This window comes from Lepisma saccharinum, chromosome 5 (assembly GCF_977018435.1).
Source record: "Lepisma saccharinum chromosome 5, izLepSacc3.1, whole genome shotgun sequence".
Taxonomy (NCBI): Eukaryota; Metazoa; Arthropoda; class Insecta; order Zygentoma; family Lepismatidae; genus Lepisma; species Lepisma saccharinum.
Genome location: NC_139233.1, coordinates 82,889,703 through 82,917,216, shown reverse-complemented (window position 1 = coordinate 82,917,216; position 27,514 = coordinate 82,889,703). Strand labels below are relative to the sequence as shown.

The 27,514-nt window shown below is 38.7% G+C and overlaps 1 protein-coding gene across 1 annotated transcript in view; it reads left to right on the top strand.

The window, feature by feature from the left end:
• The window catches only part of LOC145987911 (pancreatic lipase-related protein 3-like), a 140,288-nt gene that overhangs the window by 95,880 nt on the left and 16,894 nt on the right, over positions 1-27,514 (top strand). Inside the window, exon 5 of the mRNA XM_083122720.1 lies at positions 7,775-7,969. Within this exon, the coding sequence (XP_082978846.1) occupies positions 7,775-7,969 (195 nt within the window). The remainder of the gene's footprint in view (positions 1-7,774; positions 7,970-27,514) is intronic.

Genomic DNA, 27,514 nt, shown 5'->3' with positions numbered 1-27,514 from the left:
AAATTTTCAAAGAAGAAAATTTTTCCTAGAGGGCGCGAACGTATCAATCCCTAAGATTGTATGTTTATTTTATTAAGTCTCTCTGAACGCTTCATGTTGACCAGGGCATTCACTTGTTTTTCTCAGCTGTCTCAAGCCTCTTAGGCATGTTTACAATGCATTGTGTTGTGCCATGCAAACCTCCTGAGCATTCAGGAAACAGGTAACACTTCTGGGTTTGGTGTCAGCGGTTTGCATGGTAGCAATTATAATAAACACGATTCGGCGATTCGGCATCGAGGAAGAGCTCGATGGCCAGGGAATATAGAGGTGAGACAAGCTGGGAAGGGACGGCACTTTGGGAATTGAGTTGGTAGAGAGAGGAGGTCAGCAAGACAGGAGGTCGAGAGTGGAAGCACGCTTTGGTCAACAAGTTAGAAGCTTACAGAGGACTTCGCTATTTTCATTCAGCTCAGAGACTTCAGTTAGACAGGTAATTATCCTACACCCAGCCATGATACAGGTTCAACGGTTCACAAAATCCAACGAGTTGCCATTGTCTTTTCAGTAGTTTATTTCCTTTGTGTAATTAGTACCTTTCGCATGCCAAGCAATAACTCGTCATGTCAATGACGAGTGGTCTCATCAAGAGGATGAATGATGAGTAGTTTACATCACCCCATCAGCTAACTGGTTCAGATCCCTTCATTCTAAAGAATGACACGATACTCACGAGATTGAATGCCTAGCGATATTATTTGCTTTCGAAAAATTCTACATTTACATAGCTGGAACTAAGGTGAAATTGTTTACCGATCACCAATCTTTATCTTGGCTAGAATCTACTAAAACTTTGAATCCACGATTAAATCGTTGGAGTTTGAAATTACAAATGTTTGATTATAATGTATATCACGTGCCGGGAAAATCTAATGAAGCTGCAGATGCTTTAAGCAGATATCCTGATTTAAGTACAGGTTTTCCAACTCTATCGGAACTATATGTAAATAACATAAGTCTTGATTTTCTTGACGAAGATAGTGTAACATTTTGGCAAGAAAGTCAAAATTCGGATTCTTATTGCAGTGCCATTGTACAAAAGTTACAAAATGGGAATTTGTCGAAGAATATAAAAAGGCAATATTCGATTCAAGATAATATATTATTCCTGAAACATTTGAAAGAAGACAAGTGGAAACTTGTAGTACCTATTATTGTTGTACCCAAAATTCTTCATAAATTACATGACTTACAAGGTCATTTTGGATACTATAAACTATTTAATAAGTGCAGAAGTTTATATTATTGGCCTAAAATGAAAGTTAGTATCAAGCAGTATTTGAACGACTGTCTAACATGCGCAAAAACTAAACAAGCACACACAAAAATTAGTAAGGATGAATTGCATGTATATTCTACTACTCCACATGATATGTTATCAATAGATCTTGTTGGACCCGTTACCCAAATCACAAGGATATAGTTACATATTAACAATAGTTGACACGATGTCCAAATTTTTAATGGCTTATCCGTTAAGGAAGGCAACGTCACGTGAAATAATTAACAAATTCAAGCTCCAGTATTTTTACCACTATCCAGCATGTAAGGTAATATTATCAGATAACGGTTCCCAATTTAAATCACAAGAGTGGAAGTTATATATGAATGACTGTAACATAAAACATATCACCACTTCAGTTTATTCGCCTTTCGCAAATCCAGTGGAAAGGTACAACAAAGAGTTAATACGATTGTTACGATTATATACTTCGCAAAATCATCAGGACTGGGTAAAATATTTGAATCATGTAACAGGACTTCTTAATAATTCCGTTTCGGAAATAACAAGTTTCACACCTAGTGAACTTTTTCTTCATCACGAATTAAAGGATTCAATTATCAGTCAAATTAACTGGCCAGATGATTTAAAGTTTGTGCCCTGGAAACATAAGTATTTTATCGCCCAAGGAACGTATTAAGGAAAGATATAAGCCCAAAACTATCGAGTGTGATGCTAATAAATTGAAGATTGTCCCAGGTGATATTGTTTTAGTGAAAAATCATGAACATAGTAGGGCAATTAACAAGAAAATTCATAAGTTTATGGAATTATGGCTTGGACCCTATATAGTTGATGCTGTGAAAAACAATTATACAATTTTGATGTCTATGGACGGAAATAAGATAACAAAAAGGCAGAACTTGTCAAATATCAAGAAATTTAATTGTTCTGATGAGAAAAGGGAAGAATTGCTTAAACTAATGTAATTGTTATGTAGTAATGCATAAGTAGCTGTAAATTCGAACACTAAGATGACATTTTCAGAACTTTAGTAAAAAGAGTATTGTAAATTTGTGAATTGGTTCATTATGTCAAGTGAACTTTCTCATTATCCTGACGACTGTATATTAAAAGCAGGACTCAAATCTTATATATTATGTAAAAAAAAATGTTATGTTCATTTTTTTTTCTCAGGAGAAGGGGAGAGATTGAGACTGTCCTATTCTCAAACTGTCATGTTCAAAGTTAATATTATTTATGTTATTGATGTTGTTTTTAACTTATGCATGTTTGTTTTATAGATATTGCTATAATCATCTTATCACGCTGTATAAAATACAAGAAATGAAATTGATGTAACCATAGCAACGAGAAATAATAAGTACTAAAAATGGTGATGGAAGTTGTGAGATTTTCTGCGCCTGTATTGTATTTATTTTAAATATAACGGTTATCGTTAATTACGCAATTTTATTTGCATTGATAATTGTTCTGCAAGTTTAAGCGCAGCGACGGTTATCAGCGGCATTGCCTCAGAGATAGTAAAAAAAAATGGCACCCACAATTTTTGTGAAGGAGATATAACAGTAACAAGGAGTGTGCTTTTGAAATTTTGTTTTAAAAAGAATTGATAAAAGTACAAAATTTTTCGGAATGAAAATTGGATTTTGGATGCAGAAAAAAAAGCGGTCCTAATTTTCACTTTCTCTCTGTTCTTCCGTTTGAACAGTACAATTTCTAGTGCTATCTTCGTTATCACAAATGTAGGATCTCGAAAATAACAATACAAGGTGTACACGATGAAGCTCCGGGGTTTTGAAGTGATGGGAAATTAAAACAAACACACCTGCAAATTTTTTGGTAATTTTATTGCAGAAAGCAACTCAAAAAGTTCCTTACGAAAAATTACCACACTTCTATATGAGCACCTGTAGTGACACGAAGAATGTCCAGCCGGTATCCCACTTCGTGCTGCAGCACGTCGTCAGGGATGGTATCAATGGCAGCAACAATTCAGTCACGCAAAGCATTCACATTTGGCACCTTGCTTGAGTAAACTGCGTCCTTAACATTACCCCAGAGGAAGAAGTCCAGAGGAGTGATATCTGGGCTACGTGGTGGCCAGGGGATAGCCATGAACTTGCTCAACTGTCTCGTCGGAGACGCGTGGCGTTCCCCCCCCTTCCCCCCGGCTTCTTCAACACACTCCCCGTTTCCAGAAATCTTCTGTACCATGCCCTGATGCTCTTGTCCGTTGCCGGCGTTTATGTTAAAGACACGCAGAAACTTACGGTGCACCGTAACAATTGATTTTGACTCTGCCAACCTTATCACAGCGTGTGGTTTCTCTTGAGACGACGCCATTTTCACAAAAGCGACGACAGCGCTGCCAAACATGACGCGCGAACTAAACAACAAACAAACAGACAAAAAAAACTTGAGCGTATATGACACCAAATACAAAAGTTTGGATTGTCGTAACTTTTTTCTTGTTTTTAACATTGTTTCGAAACCCCGGAGGTTCATCGTGTACGTACACTCATTTCAACTCTTGCTCCCATTCAATGTTAGGCTACTTAGGTTTAAGTTATCTTCAGTGTCTTCTAAGTTTATACGTCAACTGTATTTAACAAAGTTCAAGGATATCTTCAGAATCGTATCCTCTCTTGTACATTAATACTTTACCATATGCAGAATGCAAATATTTGATATACGTTGTTGTTAATTACTGTGGAGAGGCAGTAAGGTAATAAATAGGATCACGCATTAAGTCTTTTTCTAGCCCTTTACTACTGGCGCTCTATTTCATAACATTAGTACTGTTCTGTACACCCCCCCTGGAAATGGTACTTTAATTGAATTGCATTATGTTTTTACAATGTGTATTTTATTTTAACATAACTTTCAAACAATTACAATTAAATTTTTCTAAAGTAGTTTATTAAAGTGTGTTTACAATATTTATTTTAACATTTAGAACCAAATTTTACTAAATTATTCTCTAATCGTTCCCCGAAAAAAATATCTTTAGAGGACATTATAGGCTTATATGATTAGAGAACATGAACAAACTCATTCTTTTTTTCCACCATTTTTACTGCACTATGGATGTAACAATAATTTGGGAAAGTACATTCATTGACGTTGTTTTGGCATTTTATTTTGTTTCTGAGTCTTTAGCGTTATAGCAGTCATCACAAATCGTAACCATATGACTAAGACACATGTTTCTCAGGCAACGCTTGCAGAAACACTTTGTTATGTCATCTTTCTATTTTATCGCAGCTCATTGTTGGCACGCCTGTTAGCTTATAATGCTTTTAACCCATTGTTCTTCATTCACGTTGTCGTAGTAGGCCATTTCAGAAATATCATTATTTATAAAATGTGTCACAAAATACTTATGTAACGTTAGTACTGACGCGGGGTGTTAGGAACACACAGGTCTTAAATACTGTAATTACTAAACAGTGGCGATAAAATTGATTCTAGATTAGTTGTGAAGATAAGATTCAAATAGGAAGGTAACGAAAATTATAGCTAGTTAAGCCCCGCGACAGGTTAAGTTTGCAGCAACTTTTCGCATATATAGACCCAAACGTGCACGCAGAATATAGTTCCGCTGTAATAGTGCTGATTTTCTCACTGACTGTGATACGAACACCTCGGCGGTTAAGGCGAGACTGGCATGGGAATGCTTAGTGGCATTCTCGAGTGGATTAATACATAAAACCTGCTGCAAACTTAACCTGTCGTGGGGCTTAGTGAAATTTACTCAGCTTGGAGAGTTAGATTTTAACATGTGGGGGGGGGGGGGCGCCAGCACTAAAGGGCTGGTATCCTCATTTCCGTGTCATTGGTATCTTATCCACGCAGTAATCAGAAATATGGTTGCTTATTTTATGCCACTTTTTAAAATTTAATCACCACTATGAGGATGAATAATGGTCAGATTAAATTAATGAAGAGACCAACACAGATAAACACCTAAGTCCAGGAAGGGTTTCGAAGCCAGAACCTTTGCTGGCAAGAAAATGAGTCTACGTGATATGTAATATAGAGCTTTTTTCTGCTATATATAAATATAAATTTTTCGTGTGTGTGTATAGATATGTTTTACATTGGCCTGCCTCGTTGCTCGCTCCCTCTGCCGGTTGAGGAACGCGTTCTTCGGCACCCTTGTTCGACTACAGGAATGCTTTTTATTGCGAAATCCACTTCTCCCAATTTCATGGGTACGTGGGGAATTCTTTCTAAATATCGGCATGCACCGTTATTCCACCCCAATCATGCGCTAGCCTCTCCTGGTCTTCAACCAAATTCTGTTTTTTGTATTAAAAAGGGAGGCTAAATCCTTCGTTACTGACGACATGTCACAACGTAGGACCGAACCCTGATCTCTCCTTGAGCCTAAGGACTGGTGGGCATCGTTTTGTCGCTTCTCCTGTCCCGAAATGTATAGGGAAGCTTTGATTCATTGCTTTCCGCACTTGCGTCCAAGGAGGGGTCTGTTTTTTGCCGAAAGGTGTTGCCAGTGTTGCCAACCACATTTCGCTTGCCCACAGCTGCGATCGCAAACCGCCTTAGAAATTCACCATCTACATATCTAAATTATACTTCATATTCCGTGTTGAAAACGTTCCTTCAATCACAATCGGCATAAGTTCAGCGTGTAAGAGTATTAATATTGTGTTTAGGAGTAGTTCAGCTTGTTAATGAGAACCATGTATTTGTTATTAAAAGGGGGCACTTTGATATTGTATGGAAGATGTTTGTGTTATTTTATTGATAAAGGGGGAACATTTACGTTCAATAAAACAGTGCATTTGGGGGTGATATTTAATTAATATAACTGCACAAAATATGGAAATGAAATAGTGGAGATGAAGATTTTGTTCATCGGTGTGTGCGTGTTTGCGTGGAGGAGTCCCTAGACGGCAGCACCGGACAGTAAGGAAATCTTTGGAGCCCCGACGAGCAACAGCCCCAGGGCCGCTTTCAGCAGTACCACGGATCCAAGAGTGTCTATTGGTCCCCCTTTGGATTCGGTGGTCATTCCAAAGGAGGGGATGACGCCAAAATATGTGGCAACCCCGGAATCGAAGGTAACGGTAGGAGGACAAGGATTGAGAGAGATGGTGACAGTTGACTTAGAACTGCGGTGAGATAGAGAAGTTAGTTTCCGGACACTTGATGTACTACCGCGAAGTTATACTGAAGTAGTTCCGGGTGATATCACTTTGGTGATATAAAGAAGTACGGTTCCGAGTTGGTTTGGAACTGTCTGTTACGAATGTGTTCGAGTGACCGTGGACTGTGACTCCGTACGGCCGTGTAACCAAGCGCACTGACCGCAGTCCTAGTGTCGTTGTCCGGGCTTCCTTTCCCATGCTGTCGGGACTCGACCCGAGGACCCCACCGTGACCCCGTGACCCTGCACACGGACCAGCGCTGGACGGAGGACGACATACATACATCGGCCGGACAAGGTAGGATTGTGGCCACCACCCCCACAACAGTGATTTCGTGAGTGATAGCGCGCAACACTATTTTGGACCCAGGGGGGAATGTGTTGGGGTACGTTGGCCAACGTAGATGGTAGTTGTGTGTGTATGGGATAGTAGGTTGCTTTATGTGTGAGTATATAACTTGTGTAATAGGATCTGTACAGTATTTTCGTGTGTGTATATAATATATGTATAAAGTCGACGATTTGCTTTTCTCCAATGCATCACCCTCTTCTAATGCAGAGCTCGTGGGCATTGGCTGGCGACTTGGTGAGGTAGACGAGCATATCAAAATCTATTTCAACTCCGGCGACTTTTCGCTTAGAATCCATGCTCTACCGGCGCGGCGCGTCTACCGAGCTACAGCCGCAGCCGTGCATCACAGATATTGAAAAATACAAAATGCAACTCTGTCATTCTCCAAAGATGATTCACTACGTCCTCAAAATATAGGTTGTTCAATTTTAGCTCCTTCTCGTAATCAAAGTATTCTGATTCGATTCCAGATGGGGAAATATTTTATTCTACAGAGTCAGCTTTAAACTGTAGATTCACTTGGTGAACTGGGCCTCGTCGCCATGTAATCTAAGGGTCCCAGGTTCGATATCCGGTGGAGGGCCTCCCCTATGGCGTAGTGGTAGCGTCGTCGCTTTGTAATCAAGGGGTCCCGGTTTTGATATCCGGTGGAGGCATATAGTGGTTCGGATTCCACTTAAAACTGTAGGTTCAGTCCCGATTAGCCTTACTGGACATAAAGTGAACTTAAAACCAAAATGTAAACTCAAAACATGATGAACTATACTATTCACCACATATATTAAATTTGCATATCGTTAATAAGGATTTTAACAATTTGTTTACAGTAAAACCACCTAAGAAGGTCTCTTCCTTAACTTAATTATCTATTCTTACGAATCCATCAAATTCAGTTTTATGTATAGTTCTCTTCTATTTCCAAATAGATTACACTAACTAAGTGTTAATGTAATATTTCCTTCTAAAGGCCTAGATCCTGCACTACCCCTCTTCGTGACTTTGTTTCGCTCCCGCATCCTGGACCCTTCGGACGCAGACTTCGTTGACGTCATCCACACGAACGCTGGCTACAACGGGAAGTTAGGGCCCAACGGCCACGTAGACTTCTACGTGAATGGCGGCACAGAGCAGCCAGGGTGCGACCAGGAGCACAATATCACAGGTAAATTGTACTGCGATACGAACTAGCAACTAGTAGAAATTTAAGCTAAATGAAACTCCAAACTAAAATTCTGTCTAAGAATTTATATATAATGAAAATATAAATTGACCTATGCCCCCCAAGGCCAATGGCGCAATCCCCACCCAAAATCATGTCATGCGTCCCCAAATCATATCATGTGTCTTCCCCCACCACAAAAATCATATCATTCGTGCCCTCAAATTACATCGTAATCTCTACAAGGTAAATTACGACAGCGTGTCTACCGATAGTAACTTTTCTCTCAGCTTTACTGAACAGACATGATCTGCCCCTCCTCCATAAACAGGGTGCCCATCATTCAAGATCGTTCATCATAATCCCAACAAAATATTTTTGTTGAATACATTATAAATTATGTTTATTTTAATGAAATACCATGTTAAACTGTCCATATTTTTTTATTATTTGATTTTCGAGAAAACAACTTAATGCTACATTATGTAAATATGCATATAAATAGTGTTTGTGAGTGGATTTATAAAACCTACAATTTGAGTATTTAACACAAATTGTTCCACAACCTAAGAAAAAGATAGAAAATTCAAACCTTCTTCTTCTTATGGCGCTACAGTCCACTGATGAACCTTGGCCTCCTCTGTGTTTTGTCTCCATCTATCTCTACCTTTTGCCACAACTTTCCAATTTCTTTCTATACTGGAGCTTCCGAACATCCTCATCCACTCCATCCACCCATCTTAATTTAGGCCTTACTCGCTTCCTTTCTCCACCTGGGCTATCCATCATCACTCTCTTTGCAGGGTCACTATCACTCATGCGCATCACATGACCTGCCCATCTTAATCTTGCCGCCTTTATTACACCAATAACTGTTGGTTCTTGATATAAATCGTAGAGCTCCTTATTAAATCGCTTTCTCCATTTTCCATTCTCACATACTGGTCCCAATATTCTTCGTAATATCTTTCTTTCAAAGGTCTCTACCAGCTGTTCATCTTTCCTTGAACTGGTCCAAGTTTCCGCAGCATAGGTCAAAACAGGTCTTATCAGTGTCTTGTAAAGTGTTAACTTAGTTGTTCTGGACAATATGGTGCTCTTAAAATGTCTCTGTAGTCCATAATAGGCCCTATTCGCTGCTATAAGTCGTGCCTTTACTTCCTCCTGTGAATCATTTTCATATGTCACAACAGAACCCAGGTAGATAAAGGCATCCACTCTATCAAAGGTGTAATTAGCCATTGTTATGGTCGGTGATGTATTATATCCGTGTGCTTTACCTGCTGTCGTGTACTTAGTCTTCCTTTCATTCAACACCAATCCCATCTTCTTTCCTTCCCTTTCTATGGCTAGAAATGCTTCTTCTACTGCATGTAGAGATCTTCCTACTATATCTACATCATCCGCATATGCTAGTATCTGGATTGACTTATAATATATGGTACCCCTAATTTGTACCCGAGCTTCCCGTATAACCTTCTCTAAGGCAATGTTAAACAACAAACAGGACAGCACATCGCCTTCTCTTGGTCCATTTTCTATTTTAACAAGTTCTGAGAGTTGTCCTCCTACTCTTATCTTACTACACTGCTAAACAATGAAATACTCCTTTAAATAAAACTAAGTGATCTTTATGTATTCAGATGTGCTGATAACGAATATCGCATCCGTTTTCCTGTATCACCTAATTTTTTTGCAGAACACCCACATTTTATAGTTTTATAGTTTCAGGTATCCGCACCCTGCTCCGCATCCGGCTTAACGTTTGGTTCCTAGCAAATGGATAAGAATCTTTTAACGACCTTGTGTGTTTATGACTGGCACTTAATATTTCGTGGAGGAAACATCTGGCAGTAGAGTAATTTCCTGTTTCTCTGTTAAAATTTGTTCTTTTGTGGGTTAGTCAAGTCTTAACTTCCTTTCCGATAACTTTGCGAGTAACCGTATTTTATGTTTGTGTACGTTTGTGAAATTGTGAATGTAATATTGTGTATAGTGAAATGTAAGTTGTATTTTAACAAAACGATAAGAGCATTCATAATTGTTTTTTTTTAAAGAAATATATTATAACTCAATTAATGAGTTCGCCATGTCACGCAAATGTGTGAATAACCCGAACTTGTTTTGTTATGTTTGCGGGGAATTAACTCCGAAGCCACAGAGAAATACTATCACTCCTATAGTGAAAAAAGCATATGAGTTGTATTTTGGAAGTAAAGTAGACGAGGGAAAAATCTGGGCACCAGGTAAAATTTGTTGTAATTGTTCGCGAACTTTACGTGGTTGGCTTAAGGGCACTCACAAATCAATGCCCTTCGGAAACCCTGTTATATGGACAGAACAGAAAGATCATACTAAGGATCGTTACTTCTGTTTAACAAACATAGTGGGACATATAGATCTAAATCAAAACATTCTAATTTTATCCTGATGTTCCTTCAGCCAAGAAACCTAGAAGTCATGATTTTATACCAATACCTAAGCCTCCCAAAGAATGGACAGAGGATGAATGGATCACTATCGACGAAGCCCTGCTGAAGGAGATCATCGAGCGCGATCCACAGCAAACGTGCAAAGAACTTGCACAAGGGCTTGGAGTGTCGGAGGAAACCATTCGATTGCATCTGCACAACCTCGGGAAAACTTGGAAGCTCAGTAAGTGGGTTCCTCACGTTTTGTCCGAGGAAAACAAACGCCAGCAGCTCACCATTTGGGCATCATTGCTGTCACGCCACAAGAAAGCCCCCATTCCTGGACCAGATATTGACATGTGACGAGAAATGGGTGTTATACAGTAACCGCAAAAGAAAACATCATTGGTCGTCCCCTGGTTCTGATGCATTGACTCCCAAAGAAAACATTCATCAACAGAAGGTTCTGCTCTGTGTTTGGTGGACTAGCGCTGATGTTGTGCACTTTGAATTCCTAGAGCATGGCAAAACCATCACATCCGAGGTATACTCGTCCCAGTTGCAAGGGGTTGCAGCTGCACTGCGTCCGAAGCAGCCAGCACTAGTCAACAGGAAAGGAGTGATCCTTCTTCAAGAAAACGCTAGACCTCATACGGCGAAAGCGACCAAGGAGGTAATCAACACACTTGGTTGGGAAATTTTACCTCATCCTCCTTACTCCCAGGACATTGCCCCATCCGACTTTCACTTGTTTTTGGCCATGGATAACCATTTGCGTGAGCAACAGTGCCGAAACCGAGATGATGTCACGCAGGTCATAGGACAATTTTTTGCTTCTAGGGACCAGAACTTTTACAAACGCGGGATTTATAAGCTTGTATCTCGTTGGGAACATGTAATTGAAGCTGAAGGAGCTTATTATGCTGAATAAATCACATTTGCCAGAAATTACAGAGTCTTTATTTCTCACTGCAATATACGGCATGAACTTTTTTGGATACCTGGTATTAGGTTCTCGTCTCCGAGGGTGGAATTTATTACAAAATGGTGTTAAGGTGTCATATCAGAAATGCCAACAATTACTGACACATTTTTGTTCTGTTAGTAATGATTTAACTTACTGCAATGACGTAGAAGGCCTTCTGCAAGAACTTGGAAGGAGTCACAACCCAAACGAGTGAAGACTATTTTTAGATTCATCTAAGAATAGTTTAAAAGTAGTATTGTTGCATAATGGGAATATATACCCATCAGTACCCCTTGCCTATTCTTCCACCATGAAGGAAACATATGAAAATATGGATACAATATAAAAAATGATAAATTATGAAAAATATGGTTGGCAGATATGCTGAGACCTCAAAATGATTGGTATACTTTTAGGCATGCAGTCTGGGTTTGCAAAATTTTGTTGCTTTCTTTGCGAATGGGACAGCCGGGCAAAAGATAAACATTACAACATTGTGGATTGGCCCATACGAAAAAACTTAATTCCTGGAGAGAAGAGTGTTAGGAATCACCCTCTAATTGAGAAAGACAAGATTTTGTTACCACCGTTGCATATAAAGTTAGGGCTGATGAAAAATTTTGTTAAGGTTTTGGATAAACACGGTGAGGGTTTTGGATACTTGAGAAAAAAATTTCCTAAACTCAGTGATAGTAAGTTAAAAGAAGTCATATTTATTGGGCCGCAAATCCGTGAGTTCATTCTTGATAACTTTGTGGAATTCCTAACTGAAAAAGAGATATGCGCATGGTTAGCTTTTAGACAAGTATTCTGTAATTTTCTTGGAAATGTGAAAGCTGATAAAAGTAAAAGTAAAGTGTTCCCCTGTGCATAGCACCACGCCATGAAGGCGTATAGGGGGTAACGCCCCACACTTTCTTGATCCGGTCGTGAGTGGGGGTGATGTGATCAGCATCACGCCCCTGACCGCCTTGTGAAACACTGAACAGGTTCTCATCCACCTGGAAAGTATTGCGGTCACATTTGAATGCAAGAAGGAAAATTTATGATGATTTTATGCGAAATGTTTAGTAAAGATACATTGCACAACACCAAACGATTCTGCAAAGTGTGTCTTTTCCTTGGTTCTTGGCGAAAAATGGTTCGAAACTCCGGCACAATGTTGCTTCAACTGAGATTAACGTGTTTTACTGATCTTTCTGTTACCAATCTCCTGGAGCAGTTGGTTAGATGACAGCACTTTCGTTTATTTACTGTTTTCGTCAAGATCGAAACATCGTAGGTTCAAATCCCACCCTTTCCTTATTATTTTTTCCTTTTTATTTAACGAGTACGAAGTGTTCTAATAACGTAATATAATATTATATGATATTACTGTACATATTTATGCGATGCATGCTCAGTGGCGGCGATTGGGTTTCAAAACTGATGGGGCAAGGTGGGGGGGGGGAGGGCAAGGACAGTTTCTTTCCCTTGGTAGATAAAGTTTAGCATAGTGCTGGGTCATCTGCCCTTCCACACTCCATAATCGTCGCCTCTGTGCATGCCTCAAGTAATGTTTCTACTAATGTTTTTAATCTTTCAGTGATTGGCAGGATTTTGGGAAATACTTTTCCTTTCATTCAGCTGTTATAAGTTAACACATATTAAGAACTTACATGTCAACTTTCTGCATCCGGAAATGCTGGACATAAATGGCATAAATATCAACGGAAATATCCAAGAAACGTAAATAAGCATTCTCGTCCAAAGCCGTTTACTTCCCGAAAAAGATCTTGCAAAGAAGTAGGTTTGAACCAATGACCTTCCATTCCATAAGCAAACGATCCCCCTACACCACACGGTTCACGTTATTTTATGCACTCGGTTCGGATTCCACTTTAAACTGTAGGTCCAGTCTCGATTAGCCTTATTATGCATAAAGTTGACTTAAAATCAACCAATTCATCTCCTTTCAGAGTGGGCCTTCTATGATACTGTAGTCGGCCAGCATCCGAAAATACAGTTCTGCTTCGCGTATACCAGAGTGTAATTGCATTTAATATTGTGACTAATTTTACTTTAAAACTACAGATTAAAGCGATAATAGTGTCCAGAGAAAGAACCTCAAAGTAGATCTTCACACAAAGTATTTTAATCCATTGCCAAACATTTCAGTTAAGAATAATATTATGCTTTTCCATTGACCGTATTTTCGATTCATGGTGAATTTGCTAAAAGGACCATGTCAAGAAATCTAAATAAATAAGTTTTACTAGTAAATGCATTTAAAATTCACGAAACAAGAGGGGAGGAGAAAATAAACCTCAAAAAATAAGTAAAGATGCAACAAAAACTGTTAAAAATACTGGCAAATAAATAAACTAAAGCCGAAAAAGGCCAAAAAATGAAAAAAAATGTAAAATAGAAAGTGTTTTCCGGCTCTAACTGAAGGGAAACGGACATGATATCAGGTTTAGCATTGTTTTTAAGGGTCAGAAAAAAAGTTGATTTTTCATCAACTTCCGGACCCTAATTAGTAATTATGACCATTGAAAAAGTTGGAGGTAGCTTACTTAAAATTTTCTTGCTGAGGGATCGTATCGTCCCATATCTCCACTTCATAATAAAGAAAAACATCAAGCTCATATTTCGAAAATGACTTGGAGTTTTCCACCAAGAAAATATGTTTTTCATAGTTTGAAGTTCGTTAGTATTATCTTTCAAGGTTTCCATTGTTTTAATTTTACACATATTTTATATTTCATACGTTCCTCTCTCTTTTCATACAGTCTTTGGAAAAAAGCTGAAGTTTCTTGTCAAATGGGGTCTGGTTCAAATGACTCCTTTTCGCTCTCCTGTTCCTACTTTAAACAAACAACAAAATACTTGGTAACTAAACGATTGCTTGTTCAAAACACGGAATTTTTACAAAATTTACAAAATATGACAAAACGCCAATAGACATGTTCATCATTTTTCCCTTTCAGCGTTTCTCGATTTTATCTGAATTCGTTTCCTCATGAAAATTGCCATGAGGAAATTATAGATATGACATTATGTGTGAATTGGTTTCTTCAAACTGGTAGCAAATTTTAACATGAGCTACCTGGAGAAGAGGTAGCGTGCTTGATTCTTACGAGGGAGATCGTAGGTTCGATTCTCCATCTAGGCAGGATTTTTTTCAGGAGTACATCGTTGGGTGTAAAGTTTATCAACCGTGCTAAGAAGTTAACATTGGTCTCCGTATTTCACGAGAGGAAAGGAAAGAGAAAGTTATTTCGATGATAGGAGGAAGTCACATGCCACGTGGAATGCGCAGAATCGAGTTACATAGAGCTAAGTCTGTAATGGTGGTTTCGAATATTGCGAAGTTAGTGCGGAAAGTTTGTTATATCTGATATTCGGACTTTCTGTTCAAAGAAGACGAACATTTTTAGATACAAAGCAGTGAGGAATTAACGATCATTATGAGGTTTTGAATTTTTTGTTTGTCACTCACTATATAAATACTTATTATAATAATCCGTCGCGCAACAGCCCATGAAGGGCCTAGGCGTACCTACCGACTGCCGGTCTCCCTCCCACACTGTTCCTCCGTCACCTGTTATAGCGTGGAGGTCTCAGACCAGTATTGGGGTGACGGGTGATCAGCCCGACGAACCCCCAGCCGTTGTTGTAGGTCTTCTTGACCGGGTTACGCTCACTCACTCGGAGCTTCCCAATTTCCTCACGATGGTGGGTTGCCACCGGCCTATACGTAGGCCGAATAAATTCGGATTCGAACCTACGCCGTCCCGCAGCGAACGATCTCAAGACGAGTGAACGCCTTAACCCGCTCGACTACGGAGGAGGACACAGTACTACACTAGATCACTATTTAACATAACTGTATATCTTTTTTTAGTATATCGAAATCAAATAATCAATATTTTAGGTGTCAGTGAAGAACAAACAATACATAACTTAAATAATATTACATTTTGCATCCTGAATACATATATGTGATTTGTGAATTAATCATGATGTGTGTGTTAACACAACATGTGAACAATAACTAAAAAGAAAAGTTTTAACTTTAAATCCTGGAAATATCCAACTTCTAAGGGGAAATATGCGCAGAAGGGACGTCCCTCAAGTGTGCATCGGATTCATTTTTTAAATATTCTAATATCAACGGTATCTGTTCAGCAAACAAAAAAAAGAGAGAGAGAGGAGAGGGTGGGATTTGAACCCGCGACCTTTCACGCTTGATGAAAAATAAGGAGAGCAGAGCCTAACCAACTGCTCTACGTTAACTTAATGACTTTATACCCTTAAAAACATGTTGACGTTTATGAAGTCTCCCACCTTCCTGTGTTTCAAGAACATTTTCTCGACAAGTCGTGTAAAATATATGTTTTTGAGAACTGTTCAATATTATGCAAGGTATTGTAAATAAAATGTCGCATAAAATCCTCACAAATTTGCTTCTTTCTGCACAAACTTGATGGCAATTTCCTCCAGGTGGAGAAAAACTATATTCAGTGAGTAGTATAATTGGACCTACAACCAGCACGAGAAAGTATGAACCCCCCTCAGGCAGATTTGCCTACACTTAAAACTTGCTCAACATGCCCATATGAGCTTTTTGCTCAAGTGTGGAACCCCGTCTAATCCAAGATTTTTGTAAAAATACCCTCGGGAAGTTCCTGAGAAAGTATGTTTCCCCTCAGATTGATTTGCCTACACTTATAAAAGGCACATCTGCCAGATTGTTGTCCATAAATTTGTTAAAAATAAGCCCCTCTTGATATTTTTTTTGGCCACACTTAAAACTAAGCCCCCCTCACCAACACTCACCCACACCCACCCACATACACACACACACACACACACACCCCTCACACACACACACACACATATTTACTTCTGGTTTAAATTCAATTATACACCAGGCCCAACTTGTGCAATATGCAGAGGCCCTCTAGAATTGCTCTGTGACTCTCTCATTTCTTACATCATAAACATATGATTTTTCACCTATAAGAATAACACTACATATTGTGTCATCAGGGAGTGTATCGTGGAATTCACAGATAATTTTAATGTTTGTCCTGTCATTAACCACAACTTGTTTCCTTTTTGAAGTGTTGATTACAAACATGGGTCTCTGTGCTTTGAATTCATCTGGTGTGTAATACATGTCAGTATTGCCAGTAGTGACCCTTTCGTATGCTGTAAATGCTTCATATAATTTGAGGAAATCATCCTTGGACATGTCTAAATTATAATTTTCTCTAGGAAATACCTCATTTCTGCCATTTTTAAGATATATGTTCTTGATGTTGCAGTTATCAAATCTACTTGAATTTTTTTCCTGATTATTGTGTCTTCCAGTCTGAAACAATACCACCACAAAATCCGGCATGTCATATTGTATACTGGAGAATGAATTTGTAGCATCAAACTCATAATAAGTACCAGCGGCAGGCTTCTGTACACATTGATATGTATAAAATTGTAAAGGTACTTGTGGATTTTTTATTATATCTGCTTTGTATTTAAGAGCATAACTGGCTTCATATTCAACAACAGGGATTCTTAGCTCCATAGTCTGAATAATGCATTTGCCTTCATCAGGTAGGGTATTAGGCAAAGCTTCCCCTGTAGAGTTTAATGTGCTGTACCTCATCAAAGCATTATTATCATTTGCAGCTCTTCTAAATGTGATTCTTAAACCACCCTTCCACATAATATCTTTGTAATCTGAAAATAATCCTGGCAACAGGCGCATAGGGAACAGCACTGTGTGGTTCTTAGATATAATTTTATCACCAGCCTCAAATCCACCTATTTTGTAGTAAGAAGCCTCGGTTTTGGATAATTTTAGTGTGGCCAAAGCTGTGGAGATAATGCCGGGATAATCTATTCTGTTTATAACAGCACCATGCTTTCTGATCTCAATTTCAGAGAACAGATGCGGCACAAAATTGTCTACCAATCTTATATTTGAATTTGCCGGATAATCTGTTCCATCGAGCTTTACAACATCAAATTTGATGTATAGATCTGCTCTGTGGGGGTGTATAAAGCCATCCCCTACATCAAGATCAACCTCAATTTCTGTGTTGGGTTGATTTAAATTTGCAAATGTCCTCCTGTTTGGGGGGAATGATTGTAGCTCATAACTCTCAATATTTTCCATTTTTTTTGTATGTATTTTTATTTAAATATTAATCTCTATGATTGCAGTTGTTGTGGCTCCAGCAAAATCAACTAATTCTTCTTTTTCATTAGTGACCATCAACTCAATGTTATCTATTCTATTATGGCACACAGGAAAATATAATGTTGGGGATGGAGTGTAGATGATTGGCTCCATAAATTCAGAATTAGGTTTGAATGTTGCAATGATCCCAGTTTGTTTGTGAGTGCCTATGCCATTTGATTTGGTGATCATACCCTCAGCCACATTACAGTGAATATTCAGAGTCTCTATGGCTAAGAATTTAGGTATATTAATAGCAGTGTGTTTGATGGCCGCTTCAAGTTTTGTGTTGTTCTCAAAGCCTAACAGCTCTCCTATAGTACCCAGATCCACTGTTTCTGTAGCAGATACAATCTCTACTCTGTGAGTGACAGAATTTTGAGTTAATACTATACCTCTGGGTAATTGAGCATTTAGAGTGGACAGATTATATTGCCCTGGAGTGATGACAATTTTTTTTATCCCCTACTGCAATTTTGTTGTTGTGGTGTGTAATATTAGGGATGAAGTACATGCCATAAAATGCTCTGAGAGCTATTGTTTTGGGATACACTATATCATCATGTAATCTGAGTTTCAATATTGAATTTTGGCTGGTGAGATGGAATACCCCCATGATGTTTCAGATACCACAGGGCCTTTTGAAAATTTTCAATTGATGGTTTATTTATTTGAGACATATATCTAAGAACAGATAAACACAAATGTCCACAATTAACATCTTTGAAGTTTTGAACACGGGCATTATTGTAATAAAGATTATCTGATTTTAGATATTTTATTAAATTTTCAGGTGGAACACCTCCAAATGAATCAAACACAAATGCCTCATTGTTTAAATATTTAAGATAACACATCTAGTGAGTGCCCTGATTTTTGTACTTATCCAAATTAACTATGCCACACTCTTTGTTGAGTGGTTGTTCTGGTAAAGAATCAGACATGTACACACCTCTAAAATTTTTGATGCCCAGTGGCTTGATTAAAGCTTCAATATGTTGGTTTGTAAGCGGCTCTTGTTTTTTTTAAACTTATTCATGGCTCTCTTAACACCTTTGCCTTGTTTCTCCATGGCCAGGTTATGGCGCTTCAATTCATCTAATTCTGCCCTATTTTTCCTGGCATCTATTACTGTTTTTGCTATGGCAGCTGATCCCCCAGCCAAGCTCCCAACAGCCCCAAGTGCTGCTAAGATGGCCGGGATAGTAAATATGAAACCCCCTGTATGCAATTTTTTCCTAGATTGTTGTAATTTTTTTAATTGGGGGGTACTAAGTAATAATTTCATACCATGGCCCTTTGCAAGACAAGAATTTTTTTCTTGCGCTGCTTTTTGGTTAAAAGACTATCAATAGTTTTAAGAGATTTAAGACCTGCATAAGGTATTTGATACATAACACCCTTGGCCTTCATTCTAGGTTTATTATATATACATATTCACAGCCCCCACCCCAGTTTTTGTTTGGTGTTCATAGCTATGGTGGTTCCCAATGCTGCTATTCGTTCACTTAAGCATCTTTGCTTACAAATCTACCAAATGCAGCCTCTTCTAATTTCTTGTCTGCAACATGTCTCTTGTCAAGATCAGAATGTGTGTTGTATGCTATGTCATGGTCTCTACAAGCAGCATCTAGGGGATTGACACCAGGATCACCTCTGTTTAATCTATGGTCCAATTTTGTGCCTGGACCACAATACTGATAGCCTGGAATATGTAGTTCAAATGGCAGCTTGTTTATGTCATTAACCAGCCCCCGACCCTCAGAAATATTCCAAAATTTAGGTGGTAGAGTATTAATAATTTTTATAAGATATCCAATCCCCTTAGTGTCATTCACTATAAAATTAGACAATTTTGTGCTTATCATGTCCATAATTCCAACCTTTTCATTGTAAAAATTGTGGTTGCCAGCATTTTCCTCCCCAGCTATCACCAATAACCTATCTACAAGTTTCCTGACATCAACAACCCATACAAATTCTTTAGGCAGGGTGTTGTATTGTTTGATTCCACTGCCTGTCTTAATTTGTGACCATATGGGCTTGATTAAGTTGTTATATTCTGCTCCACTGCTAGACTTGACTCTTTTTTGTGTGGGATCATTGTTCTGGTATAGAGCATCTGATTTTATTAATATTTCTTTGTAGTGCTCATAGTCTTGATCTGTATAGCTGCCAGGCCTCTTCCTAGTCATCAGTTCCAACAATCCAGGTGTGCCAAGATATTTAACAAAACCACCTTTTTCTCCAAGATGAGATTCTGAATATACAATTATATCATCTCCCATAAATGTTACTTTGAAATTGCCAATTCTATGTATGATGCTACCATCACGCTCTGTGTCAGCATATAAGCCAAAGACCTCATCTTTGTTGTCTTTAGGTGTGCTTAAATATTTTTGAGCAAAGAAGACCCAATTCAATAGGATCCAGAGTAGCTTCAATTCTTCGAGGAGCAATAGGACTAGGTGTATGAATACTGGAAAGTGGGGTGATTGGATAATCTAATATGTTCCTTGCAGCTACAGGTACAAGCTCTGTGATCAAATTTTGATTTTGCTCTGTAACAGTTTTGATATTTTTACCTAATTCACTAATAGCATCAATAATAGGCTGTTCTGTTTGTTTGTGTTGTTCATAAATTCCTCGGTTCTGTGATTTCCATCCCTTAAATCTTTTTACAACATAATCTCTTAATTTAAGATCATCAATGATTGGCCTTTTCATGGTTATTTATATATGTTTCAATGTCTAGAAAATTGTTGATTTTATTTCTGTATTTGCCACTATTGGGTTTTCTTGTCATATCAATTGTGACAAACCCATAACTGTCCTGGTTCCAGCACCTACTGCAAAACTTGGAAAAATCATTGTAGCTCAAGTCCCCACCTACATATTCATCATGTATGTGTTTGAGGTTGGTATGATCTTGATGAAACACACATATAAAATTGCTGTTGTCTCGGATCAGCTGCTTGGGTATTTTTGAAAAAGTCTGTGCCAGGTAGAAGCAATCAATGTTTTTGTGTCGGCCCTGTGTAAAGAAATTTCTAACCTTGTTTTGATTATCCAGTATTATGTCATCAAACACAACAACAGAATTATCGAGACATTCATGAAGTGGCTTAACATCTGGTTCAAAAGTGGCAATATCCAATCCATCATATAGTTTTTCAGCTGCTGATATTTTAATTGTTCCAAGCTCTTAGAGAAGATATACAAGTGCCTGTTTTTCCAGTCTAACCAGTTGGGTGCCAATAAAAAAATATCAATCATTAGTGTAGTTTTACCACAAGCTGATGGCCCAACAATAAGACATCTAATATTTTCAGGCAGCAACTTGCCATTTCTCTTAATCTGCTGTTCATGTTCTGGCAGCCTTTTTATAACATCCCAGGTGCTCATATTATCACTTTGTCTGCATCGATCCAGCTGTGTTCTGGAAGTCCTAGCCATTTGACAAATAACTTGCTGCCTTTTCTGCGGATGATTTTTTCTATGAGATATGTGTCAGGCTGTTTAGTTTTGCTGAGTTCTTCTTCATAGAATCTGCCTTTGAGAATTTCTCCTCGGTGATCCTTTATTATATATGTGTTAAGGGTCCCAGGTTTAATTTGAACCACTGTAAATAATTCAGTGCTCCAGTTTCTTGTAAAGCCTCTTTTGAATAAGTGCTTATATTTGCTGATTCTTACTTGATCACCCACCTTGTATTTGGTCTTTCTTGTTGTTGGCTGGTATCTAGGATAATAAACAGTCCTGATCAATTTTTGCTCATCAGATGGAGTTACTTCAGAGGGTTTCATGTTGATTGTGGAATGGACCGAGTTGTTATATTTATGTAGAAGTTCTGGAAGAATATTAATCCATTTATAATTACCTTGAAGTGTAAATTGTTTGTACATAAGATTTTTTAGGGTTTTGTTGAATCTCTCTACAATTGAGGCTTTGAGATCACTGTAACTCGAATAATGTTGTATTGACTGGCTTTTAATAAATTGTTGGAACACAGAATTATAAAATTCTTTGCCATTATCTGTTTGCAAATAGCGCGGTGATCTTCCACTCTGATTGATGATTGTCCTGATGGCTTCTGTAACACATTTTCCAGTCTTGGATTTGAGTGGCACAGCCCAGGCAAATTTTGAAAATGTGTCTATTACAGTGAGTAGATACTTGTAGCCCTTGTTGATTTTGTCTAAGTTTTTCAGCTGTCCACTTGCCATCTCAATCAAGTCGCTCTGCCATAAATCATCTATGCTTTTTGTAACTACTGGCAGTCTCTTATAATTATGTCTGGCTTGTCTGTGTAATTCATCAACAATAATTTCTCTAGACATAATATGAAAACAAGAATATTGCAACTATGGGGTGTTCAGCAGCTGATACTACAGGATTTTCTAAATATAATTTGTCCCCTATTTCTATTTTAAATTCCAGAGAGCCATCATCTTCAACATAGGCTGTTTCTAATGTATTGGGGTCTGTAAAATCCTCTAACTCTACACTGGTGATTTTTGCTTTGTTATCAGCATTTGTTATTGATAAGGTAGGGTAGTGGTGTGCCTGTGGTTGAAGCCAATATTTGATCTTGATTGGTCTAAGTGTGCCCCCAACAAAAAACTGGTAATAAAATTGTGCAGGGGACAGCATATATATTTTGCCACCTGGTGTAAATGGTGAATCATATTCTTTGTTGGGGATGCTGTACAATTCAAGAATTACTGTATGTTTTGGATTCTCAATTATGCCGGTTATTTCTTTTTCTGCTGTAAGCAATCTGCTTGTTACAGATTCAAGGTGCTCATTGATGGTCCTAACAACATCATCATGGCCTGGCTTGATTTTTATGTCCACAACAAGTTTCTTGTATTGTTGCACAATCTCTTGAAGCTGGGTGGCAAAAACAGACAGAGCATTTGCTTGATTGGATTCCATGGTCCCTAGCTGTTGCTTGATATTAGCTACAATTTGTTGCAAATTTTCAATAACTGCCAATTTTGAATTTTGAGCAGTAAGATCATGGACCTGTCTTCTGATATCCTCAAACAGGGCATGCAGTTCATTAATATGTTGATTAGTTGGTAGAGTGGCCACTGTCTGAGTAAGTTGTTTGATCTCTGTCTGGATATTCTTGATATCTTCTGATTTCAATATCCTATTCACAGCTCTCTTAATATTTTTAAGTTCCTGTGATGTAGGCAGATTTGATACAGTATTCTGCAAAGATTCAAGTGCCAATTTCACATTGTTTAATTCAGAAGCATCAGCCACATTTTGCATAGCATTTTGGAGCAGGGCTATATCTGCCTGAGAGGGTGTTGATTGTTGTAAAATTTCAAGCTTTGTTTGGATATCATCAATCAAGTGATGAAAATGAGATAGCTCAGATTCAGTGTTGAGGTTTTCAAGTTTTGTGATCTGTTGCTGGACACTAACAAGGGTATCTACAATACCGGGCAGGCGGGATTCTTGTACCAGGTGGTTATAATTAAAGTGACGGTGTTCAGAGTGGTACAGCACGGGCTGTAATGAGAGTAGCAGTCTGAAACTTCGTAGATATGATAATGAAGGAATGCGCTTGCGAATTATGCAAAAAAAAAAAAAAAAAAAAATAGTTCCAATTCTCGCCACCAGGGTAAAAAATGGCGCTGTAAGCAGTCAAAACGTGGAATTTTCCGTAACTCTGACGTCAAAGTCGGTGACATTGCCTAAACATTGTGTGAGCTCCCTGGTTTTTGTTGGTGACGCTTGTTGCTTTTTTTTTCCTTTAGTGATGTGAATGTTCGCCGAACATTAAAAGTTTGATTTTTCCCGTGTAAAAAGCAATGGCTATTGCGAAGAAAGACCGTGCACTGCTAGTGAAGTTGTTTTACCAGAATGGGAGCAATAGTAACGCTGCACTGCGGAAATATCGCCAACAGAAAGGGCTGAGAAGAGGGCCCATGTCAATTAATGGGCTGAAGAAGATGATGAAGAAATTCGAGGAAACAGGTGAATTGGGTGTTGCACCAGGGAAAGGAAGGCGGCCCATCCCCGTGGAAGTTGTGGACGAAGTTGCTGTAGCTGTAGCTGACCGTGCAGCACATGCCTCAACTTCTGCAACCAGTGCTAGAGCTGTGGCACGTGAATTGTCACTCCCCTGGTCAACAGTTCGCAAGGTATTGCGGTGCATTTTACACTGGTATCCCTACAAGATTCAAATTGTGCACCAATTAAAACCCCAAGATATTCCACAACGCCGTGAGTTTGCCCATCGGTTTTTGGCACGCATGGAAGTGGATGACATGTGGCCGGGGAATATTCTGTGGACTGACGAGGCGCATTTTACTCTGGTCGGTACAGTGAATACTCAGAACTGTCGCATATGGGGTTCCACTCGTCCACATGTTGTGCAGGAACAACCATTGCACTCAGTTTACGTGACTGCATGGTGTGGGTTCACTAGCTCCTGCATTTTTGGTCCGTTTTTCTTTGAGGAGATGACACCTCGAGGGCCTGTTAGGTGTACAGTGACATCTGCACGTTATAGGGACCTCCTTGTGCAACACGTGATTCCAGCTTTGCAAGAACGGAACTGTGAACACACCACCATTTTCATGCAAGATGGGGCAACACCACATGTCGCTCGCCACGTGAAAGATTTGCTGCGAGAAACCTTCACTAATGACCGCATCATCTCTAGGCAGTTTCCAGATGATTGGCCTTCCAGATCCCCCGACCTTAATCCATGTGACTTCTGGCTGTGGGGATATTTAAAAGATCGTGTCTATCAGAGACATGTCCGGTCTCTGCCTGATCTGAAGGCTAGCATACAACGACATGTCGCTCAGATTTCACCAGACATGCTGCGAGCAACCGTCGACCATGCCGTGTTACGAATGCAGCATGTTGCTGAATTGGGAGGCCATATTGAACAGTTCTTGTAACCATAGTTCCTAATAAACATGCCAGAACCATTGTTCTCATGTGTTTGATCTTTCCTGCCTTTTCCTGTAACTATACCACGTTTTGACTGCTTACAGCGCCATTTTTTACCCTGGTGGCGAGAATTGGAACTATTTTTTTTTTTTTGCATAATTCGCGAGCGCATTGCTTCATTAGCATATCTACGAAGTTTCAGACTGCTATTCTCATTACAGCCCGTGCTGTACCACTCTGAACACCGTCACTTTAATTATAACCACCTTGTATATTTGTCAAATCACTTTGCACTGCTGCTATTGTACCCTCAAGATGGGTTATGGTACTTTGAATTTTTCCAAAATCTTCATATGTTTCAAGTTGCAGCTTGATGTTGGCAACACTCCGAGTTATTGCACTCAAAGCATCAGAAGATGGCAAGTTGTTCATAAAATTTTCAAGTGTCTCAATTTTTTCTTTAACCTCGGCTATGGCATTGTTCAAGGGGTCGAGATTAGGTATCGGGAGTGATTGAATCTGTTCCTTTAGAGTGGAAATCACTAGATCAAAATCTTCTTGTGATTTTATGCTTTTGACAATTGTTTGGAGCTGTGTCTGGACATTATTTATCTGCTCTTCCAATTGTTGTTTCAATTGCTCAGAGTTGGTGGCCTGGGTCTTAAATTTGGCTTGAAGAGCTGCTACAGCTTCTTCTAAACTTTGAAAATTATCCAATGTGGCCAAATCAGTATATTTCTGAAGCAATAATTTAAGTTCTGAGTCAACTTTAAGAAGAGGGTCCATGCATTGTGATTGTAAATTTGTAATTTCTAATTGAAGACTGGCATTGAGTGTGGTTTGTAAAGCTTGTAAATCACTTCTTAATTTCTTGACTCTGACATCAAGCATCAGAATCTCATCACTGTGATCTTCATGTCTTGTATGGCCAAATATATCATTAGGCATTTTTGTTTTAGTGGTTATTTATTATTGAATATCTAATTCTTAATTCTATAAAAAAAGGTATAAGCTTGTCATAGGATCCAGGGACCTCAATATATAAGCAGTCACCAGCAGAAACAGTATATACAGTGCCAGAAATCATGTATGAGTGCTTAATTCTATAAATATTTCTCCCTACTGTAATCTTGACATTACCCTCAGGGGTTGTAATAAATTGCAATTGACCACCTACAGGTAACTGGTAATGATTTATATTATTGTTAAATATGTACAATGTTTTACCCGTTTAATGATCAACATCTGTAAGTATGCTGTTCAGATGAATAATTAACAAAGCACTTAGTTTAGATATCATATCAGAAGAGGGTTGTGGTGTTGGCAGCTCCATAATAGCCTGTTTTTTGAACCCAAATAAGTTCATAGGCATGTTTATTTATTTCAAATCATGCTCTGTAATTGGGCATTGATTGCCATTTTTCAAATCACAATGCCCCCATGGTAGAGTATGTATGCCACATGATAAAATACATCTCTTATCATCATGTGGGTCCAGAGCCACTTTTCTTACATTATTGCTAGTCAATAAGTGATCCACACTCTGAATTCTATTTTCTGATGTTCTGATTGTGCTACATGATTTGAGACAATTTTTGTAATCCTCAAATTCAAACTCTTTGTCCACAGTTACTCTGCCTGCAGCCGCCATGGTTTTATTACACAAAGGACGATAGAGGGGCTGAACGGGGGGAGGGAGATCAGTGACCTCGATTCGAATCTCTCTCTCTCTCTCTCTCTCTCTCTCTCTCTCTCCTAGTCGAGCTAATCTTTGGAGATGATTCTCTCGCCGAGGAGCCAGAAGGAACCGAATTCACATTGTGTGCCAATGATACACAAAAGTCACCGTCTGCGCCTGCGCAGGCCGCGGCTGTCTCGTCTTTTGTTTTTACTTTTCTCTCTCTCTCCCCTCCTGCCCCCAACCCGTTCTTTCGCCCCCCCTTCCCCCCACTCGCGCGCCGCCGCCGTCGTCTTTGGTTCGAAGCTTGCGCCGATCAATGCCCTTGGCCTTTTTGGCAACAACACCACTACATGTTTCAAAACTATACATCTTGGCCCTTAACCCAGCAAATGCCACAATAACATCACCAAGTGTCTCATCTTTTAACTTGCCAGGCACCTTTTTGTTGTGGGGTTTAATTTTTGAATGTTCAGTGGTATCAAAATATTTAAACAATTCAGGCTGTGCTATATCTTGATAAACATCTTCTGTTTGAATATCAAGAACAAAACTATCTGTGTCCATGTACATCAAATTTACACAATCACCATAAAAAGGTTTCAACACATTATAATACAATTTTAACATGTGTAATTTGGCCAATTCCAATATCACAGCCCCTACATAAATAGGCTTATCAAATTTAATTTTTGTTTTTTTCATGTTGAAGAGTGCCATATTTTCATCATAAATTCTTCTATAATTGAAATTAGGCTTTGTAATCAATTTTTTGCTCCGGCTGGGGTCAGTAATTATTTTAACATCAATATGTTTTCTGACATTTTCAATTGTTTTGCCATACACTGAATTGACCATCAATTTAAACAAGGTCTTATGAAATTGGCTGATTGCAGATGTTCGAAGCTCTGTGTTTGTATCAATATATGGCTTCAACCATCTTGAGTGCCTAAACCTCAAAACTTTTCCAACTTTGGTCACTTGAACACCATGATGCATCAGGAACTGGAGGTTTTTGTAATATAAGACATAACCCTGTTTTGGCTCTAGAGTCATCATCAATTTCTTCTGTTTAGAGCCAGGTAAGCACTTAACCTCAGGAATTGGGGGCAGATCAGAAAAGTTATTGTGTAAATTATCTGGAATTGTCAGATCAACCTCTAAGAAGAGGCCATAATTACTGTCATCAAAATCCTTAAGATCTTCAATATTGAAATCTTCAACCCACTCAAGCCCTACATATGGCAGTTTTTTCATCATGGCATAACCATAGAGGCTGTTGGCATCTACATAAAGTATATAATTTGATGGCAGTGCTGGATCATAATCAGGAAAATATTTG